Below are 12,238 nucleotides of genomic sequence, written 5' to 3' on the forward strand. Positions count from 1 at the left end.
GCGAAAGCACTTGAAGCGAAAGTGAATGAAATATATTATTCAGAATAACCCTTTCGTGGCGATGTTTAATTTTGAATCGACTTTGATTGGCAAAATACACCAAAACAGTGGACAGGTTACAATAATGTTAATTTGCTCAACTTTAACTTACGAACGGAGTCGTTTTTCAAAACAAAAACCGAAACTGCTTCTTTTCAAATCTGTTTGACTCATTGATTACGGAAAGGGTAATCTATCCAGTTTATGTTTGTATGGTAACGAAACGGTTTCATACATTATATTATAAGTAGGTGGGGGTGTTCCATAACCAATCTGCAGTACTGAGTGGCACAGAACTGCCGACTGCTATCTTTAGTTTTCAAGAACAACAAAATAAAAGCCATAAAAGTGACGCGTGGAATTCAAATATTAGCTCATTGCGTATTACAGTTTACCCCCGTTTGCAATACGTGGTTCGTTATTTCGTTTCGATGACGCAATGGCCGAATCATTGATTGGGGGTAACACTGAGTTAAAACTAAAAAATCTACAAATACCCTCCTATTCTTATGTATATTATATTATTTTTTTGTTTATGATATTTTACCACGGTTGTGGCACTCGTGTCAATGGAAAGAATAGGAAGGTATAGATGGGGATAGAGACACATTTGTCGCTCAAATCTCGAGCTTCTTTTTTTTAATGAAGCGTAGTACTGCCTTCTATCTGTTGCCGTAGTTCGCTAAGATTTCCGTAACTGTTCCATTGATAGTGCACTGTTGTCAAATCTGAACATATCCTCGGTAGTCCACTAGAATATGCTTCACTGTTATTGAAATTCCGCAGTAACAGCAGTTCGGTGGGGTTTGTGTTAGCATTATGTATGAGTGGCTAAAACGAGTATGTCCGATTTTGAGTCTAATTAGGGTGCGCTGCACAGAGGAGTAACTAGAACAAATTCTTGGCCAATAACCAAAAAAATTTTAGATACTTAAAAGCATACTGCATATTGTGGCAAAATAAAGGGTATGCCAAAAATTGCTAAATATTTTTTGCATGGATGCAAAATGGTGATATTTTAAGGGTTGTTAATCATTTTTTATTATATATCCAGCAAAATCGCTTTCAAATGATGATGACTGTATTAAATAAGACAATATTATAACAAACGTAATAGAACACAACTATTTGTATAACCTCCGCTTATAAATAACCGAAAATAGTAGTGTTGCTGTTTGTTGGACCAGCTTTAAAAACGCCTTTTTTTAAACAAGTTATTCCAAATTTGATAAAAAAAGTTACATTATACGGCAAGATCCGGCAAAGTTACTGAAACAACATTACAAAACAAGATTCCGACTATTCAAAAAACATTCAATCTCTTCCGATCTTTTCCGATCTACAAATTCCAAGCGATTTGAAAATATTGATATTTTTACTAATTTGAGGTACGCCAAAATGCTGTAGGGTGAAAAACTATGTTTGGCAAAATGAATCTTTATGAATATGTGCACAGGTATCCTTTTTCTTTTTCCTTTTCCACTAACCAACTGTTCGTGCAGTGAAAAAAAAACTATTCACAAAGATCACCTCGAAAATACTAGTATTCGGGAGGATCTAGAAAAATGACCCCTGCACTGGTAAGTGGATAGATGCCAAATAGTCCCAAAAACCAGTTATTTTCTATTTGTAGTTCATATTAAGGCATAATAATAGCAATAGCCGCAATAAATAGTTTTGGCCAGGATTCGACCCCAGTTACTCCTCTGTGCGCTGTTACGATGCATATTTTCTATTTACATTTTTCCTACGTTCGGTTTTATCAGTCTCAAAAACGATGGAGTGCGGTTCCATTCACTTTGCCAAGCGTCCCATATTTTCTACCTGATGAAGCATACGACATCTTGAGAAGGAATTGGAATGTTCATTGGGTTTCCAGTTCTTCCTTCGTTCGCAAGACTATCCGCTTCTACATTACCGGAAATACCTGCATGTCCTGGAATCCAGCTGAGCGTGATTTTTCGTCCTTCAAGTGCAGCGACCTCAGCGGAGGATGATTATCTCGTCATGTTCGTTGGTCATTGAAGCAGCAGCAGCCAGTGCATATACCTCGGCTGAGAATACGCTGCAGGGTCCCGGTAGAGTATAGCAGATTTTTTCCCTGTTTGTCACTAGACCTGCGTAGCGTAGTGGTTGTTTATGAAGTCCTGGAACCTTGGTACGGCTATCTGACAGGATGAACCGGCTTGGACGTTTCTTCGTATTTCGTCGTGGATTTTTGTTGTTTGGCTATACCACTCCCTATCAGTAAGTCTACGAAAAATGCATGTTTTGGCACAGAATATCCAGTGGTTCGGTGGAAAAGTTCTACTGATCTTTTGGCTACTGGATATTCCGCCACGTCAGCATTTTTTCTGTGAAACGTATTACTAGCTGCAGTAGTCGCTGAACTAGCAATAGTCTGAAGAGCAGGCAGCCTGCTTCAACCATAATTGAGGATACTGAGTATGCTGGACTAGTTCGGAAGGCACCTGAGGCCTGGCATATCACTTCTTTGTATACTGGACCAAGCATTCTTTCCATCGCCTCATGGTTGCTGCTAGTGAGATATAGTCCGGAAAATAGCTTAGAGACGACTAGTGCCAAACCGACTGACAAAAGCGTTGATCGGCTACTTCTTTTAATCGTGAGCCCAAAATCCACAGGATTCTTTTTGTACAACTGTTCTTGATGGCTGTGAAATGCTGCAAATAGTTGAGTTTGGAGTCCACAAGCCCTCCTAATATTCTCATCTTCCTTAAACAGGGAATCGGAGTCGTATTTATATTGATGGCCCGGCCGCGCTTGCGATGCCTTATGTTGCAGATGTGAAGTAGCTCAGATTTTGATGGTGCAATTTCGAAACCAACATTTACGGCCCAATAGACAACCGCATCAACATACCCTGAAAGGTACCCTAAAGGTTCTATCAGATAGGAAGCTTGATAGGATGTTAAATAATCGGCCAGAAATTTTCCAGCTTGCGAGAGTTCAGAGAATAGTAGGTCTCCAGGTCGTATCGTACGGTTTGGATATGTCGAGGGAGACTATCTCGGCATGCTGATTACCATTAATACCGATAAACGATTCCATCTGAGCTAGATGGGACTCGACACCTCTTCCCGGGCGAAATGCATGTTGGCGACGATCCAGTCTTTCATTGTCTTCTTGTTCATCAATTAGAGAACGATTCACTAGGCGTTCGAATAATTTGCCTATGCAACTCAGGAGAGTGATGGGGCGATAAGCGACTGGACTGCAGCGGTCTCCCTCCGGTTTTGGAATCGAGATTACCATTCCCTCTTTCCACTGGTTCGGGAAGGTGCCAGAGTCCCACATCTGGTTAAACAATTCTAGTAAAACTACTTTAATGGAGAAAGAGAGTCGTTGCAGTAAGGGATATCCGACATTATTAGGTCCTGTTGATGCTCCACCACATCAGCTCGTCCATACAGAAATCTGCATTGAAGCGTTTAAATAGGTTCGGTCGACTTGATTTTGGTAATGTATTGATCAGTGCGGCTTTCTTCTTACGAAGCTTTTCATTGTAGTTTGCGTTTGCTTTTTTTCTGGTATTTCTCTGCGAATGCATCCGCCACCACCTGCGCATTATTGGTAATACCACTGGGAATGACCGTGTTAGAGCGCCTTTTACCCTGGAGCTGATTAATCCGATTCCATACCTGTGTTGAGGGGCTCTCGGGGTTGATGCTCTGTACTAGATCTTCCCAGCTTTTCTGTTTAGCTTCCACGATGATTTTGCGGCAGGCAGATCGGGCTTCGTGGAAAGACTGGAAAGCTGCCACTTTGCTGAGGTCACCGTCCGTAATGCGACGGATAGCACGTAATTTCATTCTTCGAATTTTGACTGCTTGTTCTACCTCGGCGTTCCAGCAGACCACTGCTTTGGGTCCTGGCTTACCACTGGTTCGAGGGATACTGGCTTCGGCCTTCGCCTATCACTTTTCTAGTGAAGTCTTCGACTCTAATTATCTGTCCGGGACGAATGGAGCTGCTGGTTAGTTTTTCGTACAAATCCCAGTTTGCTCTTTCGTAGATCCATCTTCGTCGTCGCCCCATGTTAATTTCTATGGGGAAGTGGTCACTGTCTGCGCAATCTGGAAGTGTTTTCCAGATAAAATTGCCTGATATGGAGGTTGAACAGATTGATAAATCCAACCCTTGCATGCTGCCGGTGAATGGATCGACTTGAGTGTAAGATCCGTCGTTTAATACTACCATGCTTTATTTTCAGAATCGAATTGCCTCTTTTCTGTGCCTCAGTTTTGTCAACCGACTACCCCAAGCGGAGTGGTGGGCGTTCAGACCACCTAAGAGGATAAGCGATTTCGGGAGTTCTTTCAATAGGTGTTTCAAGTTATCAGCAGCATTTTTGTATCTTGGTGGCAGATATACTGAGGCCACGGTCTGTATGTTGGTGTTTATTTGTATTCGTTCGAACGCAGTGCCATCCTTAACCGCTAATCCTACCCCTTGTCTGCCGTGGGTGGAACAATGTTCTAATAGAAGGTGATAGGATCTTCCGATGTAATTGGCTGTGCTGTTGTGTACTTCTGCATTAGTTTCCTGTAGGCAGACTACTGTTGGCTGATACATGGTTAGTGGGATTTGCAGTTCGTTTCGGTGGGTACGTGGGCCGTGGATGTTTCATTGGATGGATGGTGTTGTAACACTAGATTCTGAGTTGGATCTTTTTGTTTTTGGAATGTTTTGCGCTCCTGGTTCGCGGTGCGGTTCATTGTGTCTGTGTTGTTCTACAATTAGTGGTTCAGCCATTTGTGCTTTTGATGAGAGGTCCCCAATGTTTCAGGTTGTTCTATGGAGTTGTGTCCCCAGTTTCGATTTTAAATTTGTCGGTGGTGCTTAGATGAAATGTGCAGATTGAAGGTATTTGTGGAGAATACTCTATCATAGTAAAATTTGAGTTTGCCTTAGGTCCAAAAATGTCCTTAGAGGAATAGGCGCTAAGTCCCTTGAGCGTCTCTCTTCCGGTGATTCCTGGGCGTCGTAGGTTGTCCGTCAGTTCCAGTAAGAGTGTAGCGTCCGCGCTGTCGGGTCGCGACTACCCAGGAACCTGAGCGGGTATGTTGAAATATTGTCACCTGGCAAAGCCGATGGGTTCGTCGTTTGGGGTTTTGAGTCTCTTGTTGCAATGTGGTGCGGGAGGCTGTCTGTCATAGCCGCTTTGTTGTATTGCGTAGTCCCCTCTTGTATATGTATAAGATAGCCGCAAAATTTTTTTAGTTTCATTATAAAATAAGTAATGATAGTAGTTAAATATTTAATCCCCTAGTGTTTTCAAAGTGTAAAAAATTGACTAGAGATTCAAAGTGTAAAAAATTGACAAATAAACGAATTGAATAAAAAAAATCTACGAATCTCCCATATAGTAAACGTTCACTTTTAATGTAGTTCTTTTCACTGTTTTCGGTGTTGTTATTGAATACATATATGAGATGTTTCCTGCATATAGACCAGCGATTTGCAACCGGGACCGAATTAAGCTATACTAGGGTGTGGATTATGTCACTTGAGTCGACATAAATAAAATATATTTGTTGTACCAACTTATTTTACAATGCAAAATAAAAGGCCGAAAATTTTGTTGATTACATGAACGCGTTTTTATGCTTAGGTTTTGTTAAAAAAAAAATCGAATTATGGTTCTTAACTATTGGAATTGTTGAAGCAAGTCGATGAAAATGATAATAACTTCGAATTCATTTAAAATGGCGATAAAATGTTGAGCTATATTTTAAAAGTGAAACATCTATGTTCGAATCGCATTCTACACCAATATTAAACATCTGTTTTAATCCACGTAGTGGTGCAATTGTGTTTTTTCATTTATTCAATTCATTTTTGCACCTGGTTCGTATACAAAAGCGCACGACATAGTTTCATAGATAAATAAATCAAATTAGTACAGCTCATTAAATATAAAATAAGACAATGTAAAAAGTTATCAAATTGGTTGAAACTTAGAATTACAGAAGTCTTGTACCTTCAGTATCATCATCTTCGCAATGCAGTGTTAATATAATTCAACACGTTAGCACAAGCCGAGCGTTTCGTTTTGCAGAACAACTTAAAACACGTGGATGAAAGTGACAACGTTGGAATAAGGGGGGGGGGGGGGGAGGGGTGTTGTTTCAGTGTGAAAAAAAACACTTTTTTGTGATTCTTTTTAGAACTTTGCATGATTCGAATTGATCAAAACTTTTGTCCAAATTATATTTATAATTTCAATAACATTCTGTAATACTTCTTTGGAAAATATCGACAAACGACTCGGTGATGAAGCTTTTTGTAGAACGTCTCTGGAAAAAAGCATGATTTTCGATGTTAACTGCCATTCAAAAACTACTTACCCGATTTTTTTTTTGAAACTTTGCATACACATTCTATGCTAAAAATACAAAAACCCTACCTTCAGTTTTTGAGATAATTTTTCAATTAAGGGGTTTTTTAACTCATTTTTAACGCAAATTTCTATTATTCACGAAAAAAATCGCCTTTTATTTTGATTCCCGACCATAATGACAACCGTAAAAGAAACACCCAGCACCTCATAATCAACTGTAAGCAACATCGGCAAGGAAGGCAATAACAATAATGACGGATTTACACAGGTAGACAATAAGTGCAATAAACAAGGGAAAACATGAAAGCGGGCACCAAGGCAGCTTTAACCTGGACGTGAAAATAAAAAGGGAATTAAATGACCTCCTGACGTAGTATGCCAGCAGACCCTACGAAAGAAGATCGCCGCTCGAAATAAAGAGTTGCTCGCACGAGATCCAATACTTGTACAATATTTGTTTATATTTTTATTTTTACATTTGTAAACATATAAAAGATCCACGGCTCCGGTAAGCTACAGCTGTCAAATAAACGAATTAAAAAATATATGACTGAACAGGAACTGGGAAAAATAATAAACTGAATGAAATGAAGAAAAATAAAAAAATGAACATGATGAATAAAATAATAAAAATGAATAAAATAAAATATAAATAAAGCAAATAAATATCACAGATAAAATAAATGAAACCAGTAAACTAAATAAATGAATAGAATTGCTAAAATGAATTAAAAAACAAAATTAATTTAATGATTAAAATGAAAAATTATGCCACATTAAACAGTTATAAAATTAAAAGAATAAATCAATTTGTGTCAATTTAATAATTCGGGTGAAATGCATAAAATGCATGAACTGCGAAAAATTAATAAAATGCATAAAATGAAAATAGTTATAATCCAAGTTAAATGAATAGCACGAATGAAATACATGAAATGAATAAACTGATCAGAATGAATCCAAGGAATAAAACTAAAACGAATAAACCGAATTGTACGAACTTGAGAACCATTGTTTCAGAATGTTCTGAAATGTTTTTAAAAATTCTTATTTGAAAAATAACTAAAAAAATACACTCTCTAGTGGGTTGATAGCAAATATCAAGTCCAAAAGTCAAATTTTCGCAAAACCCTTGTTATATCTTTAAACCACAATAAATTTATAACATTTTGTTTCTAATAAAGTTTTATTCTAAACAAAACAGATTCTGACAGTATTGCCACCCCTGTGAGTGTTTCTTAAGTGGTTGGTTCTAGAATAGAAACTATTATTGCGTGTCCTCACCAACATAATACCTTCATCAATCCATTACACTATAATGACAGAATTTACGTACATCATATCATGCATTTTGTATCTAAGCTTGTTAGTCCCACTCTTGTACTAGTATCATTAAAATGGTTCATTTATCATACACTCGTAAACACTATTTCCTCGCTATCAGCTACCAGCCATCAACAAACTGATACCGTTTCTGTAACGGTTCAGTATTTATCTTCATTTGGCCCTTATCACCACCGATCGATCGAATAAAACAAAGACAAATTACCTTTTCCATGTTTATACCCACGTTTACTGACAAACCCTATCAAAAATTTATTACATTGGAATTATTCGACACCAGAAACGACCTTCGGCCGGACATTCGTCTGCCCAATATTTAATGCAATCCTTCCACGCCAATCTAACTACTGCGGATGCATCCAAAATAGCTATTGGATGCGGCGATGATCAATGCCGAAAAGTCGGCACTTTTCAGGGTCAAACACATGATAACGCGGTTCTGCAGGGCGTTGAAGTTCGATACTATCTGTGCGAAGATGCTGTAAGTGTCTGCCAAGGCTGGTTGATGCACGTCGACATTCGATGCAGGGGTTTTCTGTGAGGGAAAAAGTTGCAAAACTCAGTTATTTTGTACAAATTTGAAAAAAAAAGTCGAGAATAGATTGTACCGCTAGAAGCTTAAGAACAGCTGTGTTTCGACTACTGGCATCACTTTTCGAAGAAAGTCCAGAAATCGTGTTGGACCACAAACTAACATAATACAAACGATCTGCAAGTAGGCTTTTTAACACTGCTGCTTGATCTGATGCCACGGTTTGTGAATTAACGAAGTTTAAACAAGTACTAAATGTCGGTATGTTGTTGGACAGAGACTGCACCAGTGGATTCAAATATTTCGTAGCACATGTAGACGCCGCAGGCAGATTCTGTATCGCATTGTTCAACATTTGATAGGAGTTGAACAAAATGTCGCGACCGGCCGATTGAACTGAATCCGTAACCATGTATGCCACGCTATTGAACTTTTCCTCCGAGTTGGGCATCAGAGTGTCCAGAAAGTATTTATAGAAATCAGTGAACTCGGTAGTGGTGCTGATGATTTTGGTTGCGTTCGCCCCTATGATGTCATCGGTGAATGTTTTTATCTTATCGTTGAATTTGCTAGTGGCACTGGTCAATTGATTGAGTGTATCGGACAATTGTTGTTGAAACGCATTCGACGATTTTGTGATGGTACTGTATGTGTTGAACAGCGGAGCATCTAGGGCGGCGAAAGCGGTTGTCAGTTTAACTATGAATGATTTCATCAGACCTTCAGAGGTCGATATCAACGAAACCGTGTTCGATATTTTGGCTCGTATAATGTCCATCTGTGATTGTAGGAAATCGATTTCACCGATCAAGTTTGCTAGCTGATATTTGTTCAAGATTTTATAAATCGACGACGATGTGATTGGTGTGTTTCCATCCACGGCGATGATGGCTTCTTCAAAGGTGGTCAGTGCATCCGACATATCATTCAAAACACTTCCAACAAATGTAAATGCTTCAGTTAGGGCGGTCCCTGCGCTGGTGGAAAATGCGCTAATTTTTGTCAATTCCGACGGAGTATTCCGGACAAATTCCTGTGCCACAGCCAGAGCAGTTTTAATATCCTCGAATAGTGCGGTCGAATTTGATTTGCTATCAACGGCAGAGTTTCCCAGAAGATTGGTATAGAACTGTATTTCATTTACAGCTCCATTGTATAAGAAGTTCACTCCATCGGCGGCATCGTTCAGTAGAGGCGTGCTGAGTGGATAACTGTTGTTGAACGTTGTTATGGTTTGTTTCAGTTGGACAAATGGTGCAATTATTGCTAGGGCAGCTGTAGAGATATCTGTTTCAGTTTTAAATCCTCCTTGAATTTTAAGTCCAAAGAAAGGTTCTGCCTTGACGATCTGAAAAATAAAATAAAAATTAGATTCGAGTTTATGGAAAAATGTTCCTTGTCCATGTATACCGTAGCGACAGCTACTAAATATAAACTCAAATGTAATATCATTCTCATAGGTAACTGAAAAAGGTTCTAATAGCAACTGAAAAACTCCATCAGCAGATTGTTATGCCTTGCCTGTTTCTGTCCAATCGTATCTTTGATTGAACAAGTGGTTAGCCGGTCCCCCAAAAATATAAATGAACATCGGTAGTTTGCGTTTTGAAATGGGACATAATGTACGATTTTTCAATATTTTATTATCAAATTCAATTTACGCTTATTTGGGTTGGTTGTAGGCACAAGTAGTGTTTCAACTTTTGGATTTAGCGTCTATCTGGTGGCAATTCGACTGATGAGAAGAGGTCGAAATGCAAATTCCCCGACTTACTAAATCGAGGTATTGTGCTCGTCATACACAGAATGGTTTTATCTAATTTTTTTCGTAGATATGAATATAGCATATTGCTACGCATTGGTTTGTTAGCCGAAACCAAATTTAGATTCCGATATGCTGCTCATCAGCAAACATATCTTCCGTGTCGGGGGATATCACTGTTTGGGTTGGTTTTCAACATGCTCGATGCGATCTTCGGATCTGATCTAATTGATTGAAAATAGTTCGAAATTCATCGACACATTTTGTTTTTACATTAGTGCAATTTTTCAACAAAATTACGACCTTTTCATTTTGTTTTTTATTCGTTTATTTGACACGAATCAATACTTTAGTTTAACGCTGTCGTGGGTCTGTTATATTTTTACAAGATGTAAAAACTAAAAATAAAGAAACTATATTGTCATTGCGTGCCGTGACCTTTTTTCGTGGCGGAAGAATATTAATTTCCTCGACTGCATTTTGGAAATCAATCATATCTCTTTCGTTATCGTACACATCATGGTTTCTGCTTTCATGTTTGCGATCAGTTGGTCTTTATAGCTTATTGACCTTACGAGTCACGAGTGTGAACCCCCCCCCCATCCTTCATAGTTGATTTCTCACTGATGGTGCTGAATGTTGGTTTTGGGGTACTGGATGCAGCTTGTGATTTTGACATTCATTTTTTGTGACGAACCACTGCAACGAGTATTTAGATCTATTGTGGTATGCTTCTTTCTTAATCTAAGTGTACTATATACTAAGTGTACTATATACTATGATATATCACTATTGATGAGTAATTGTTGTTGAGATACACACTCTTCCCAGTTAAGCACTCCACTTCGTATGAAGTTTATTACCTGCTTGGGATTTGCAGTCCAAATATCAAAAGGCTCCAATGTTCCCTAACCGAGGACTCTTAGTCTGCGTTGTATCAATGCACAAACTCTCTTCTTGCTAGCTCATCGGCTTTTTCGTTCCCTGTCCGAGTACAAGAATACACTCCCATCCTAGTTTTGAGCGACACGTAAGAGCCCTTAGTGCGTTGAGCGCAGCCTGAATATCTGAAAAAATACAGATATTTGCATGCCGGTATTTTCTTTTCAGACATACGTAAATGCATTCTAGAATGGCATATATTTCTGTTTGAAACACTGTCGGCCAGTATCCCATGGAGATACTAGCGTTTATTTCTTGTCCTGTTATATCAGATCCTGTCAAATGATACATTTTTGACCCATCTGTGAAGAAAATTACTGAGCCTGGGCGGAGACTAGGGCCCCTTCCCAGGTTGACCGTTCAGGCTCCATAATTTTGTAAGTAGTTTCGAAGTTCGGCATCGCATGCAACCAATCTTCATTTGCAATGACGAGGTTATTTATAGGAAAATCTTTTAGAACCGCAAGATGTCCTGTTTAATTTCCAGATAATAATTGTTTATGACGGTGCGCTTTTTTCCGCCTCAAGTTGTATCACCTGATGTAGCGGAAGGAGATGCAACATTGCATCTAATGCTGTCGATGGTGTACTTCGCATGGCACCGGTTATCGCTCCACAAGCAAGCCTTTGAAGTTTAAGTTTCTTTTGTTTAGGCCACCAAAGTAGCGAAGGATATCTTGGTTCGACTATTGTAGAGTATAACCAGGCAACCATACTTGGTCTGAGACCCCAATTTTTACTGCACACCCAAAGAGCACTAGTTGCCTTGCTTAAAATAACCTGCTCAATGAGCTCATTCTAGTTTAGTTTTTTATCTAGTATCAATCCCAGATACTTTACCTCCGAGGACATTTCAATTACTGTTCCGTTGAGCGAAAGTGTTAATATTTCCTTTTTCGAGTAAATGGGATTATGATGGTTTTGAAGGGATTTATGTTCAGACCCTCCTTTTTACACCACTTCGAGGTGAAGTTCAGTGCCGATTGCATTCTATTGGAGATAACATAATCACATTTTCCCCTTACGAGGATTACATCATCTGCAAATCCAATCACTTCGTATCCCATTTCAGTTAATGATTTCAAAAGCTCGTCTATAACTAATGACCACAATAAGGGTGATAGAAATCTGCCTTGAGGGCATCCCTTATTTGTTTTTATAGTCAGTGACGTTTACAAGTGTGAACTATGAGATGCATTATCGAAAGCTCCTTCTACGTGGAGAAATGCCGCAAATGAGATTTCTTTGTCATTCA

General features: G+C 38.9%; 2 protein-coding genes across 3 annotated transcripts in view; one reads left to right on the top strand and one right to left on the bottom strand.

Annotated features, from left to right (window-relative positions):
- Window positions 1–12,238, top strand: part of LOC131695115 (phospholipid-transporting ATPase VB-like) — a 216,576-nt gene that overhangs the window by 136,636 nt on the left and 67,702 nt on the right. The window lies entirely within an intron of this gene.
- On the bottom strand, window positions 8,059–9,749 carry LOC131695117 (uncharacterized). Its single transcript, XM_058983635.1, has 3 exons — window positions 9,690–9,749; window positions 8,356–9,627; window positions 8,059–8,282 (listed from the first exon to the last, which is right to left on the bottom strand). The coding sequence occupies exons 1-3, from the start codon at window positions 9,735–9,737 to the stop codon at window positions 8,088–8,090; spliced, it is 1,515 nt and encodes a 504-aa protein (XP_058839618.1). The 5' UTR covers window positions 9,738–9,749; the 3' UTR covers window positions 8,059–8,087.

Source organism: Topomyia yanbarensis, unplaced genomic scaffold, assembly GCF_030247195.1.
Source record: "Topomyia yanbarensis strain Yona2022 unplaced genomic scaffold, ASM3024719v1 HiC_scaffold_29, whole genome shotgun sequence".
NCBI lineage: Eukaryota > Metazoa > Arthropoda > Insecta > Diptera > Culicidae > Topomyia > Topomyia yanbarensis.

Coding starts and splice junctions, on each gene's coding strand:
- LOC131695117 (XM_058983635.1), bottom strand. CDS start 9,737: ATGAGAATGATATTACATTTGAGTTTATATTTAGTAGCTGTCGCTACG. Junction 9,628..9,689: donor ATTTAGTAGCTGTCGCTACG/GTATACATGGAC, acceptor TTTATTTTTCAG/ATCGTCAAGGCAGAACCTTT. Junction 8,283..8,355: donor CTGTTCTTAAGCTTCTAGCG/GTACAATCTATT, acceptor TTTCCCTCACAG/AAAACCCCTGCATCGAATGT.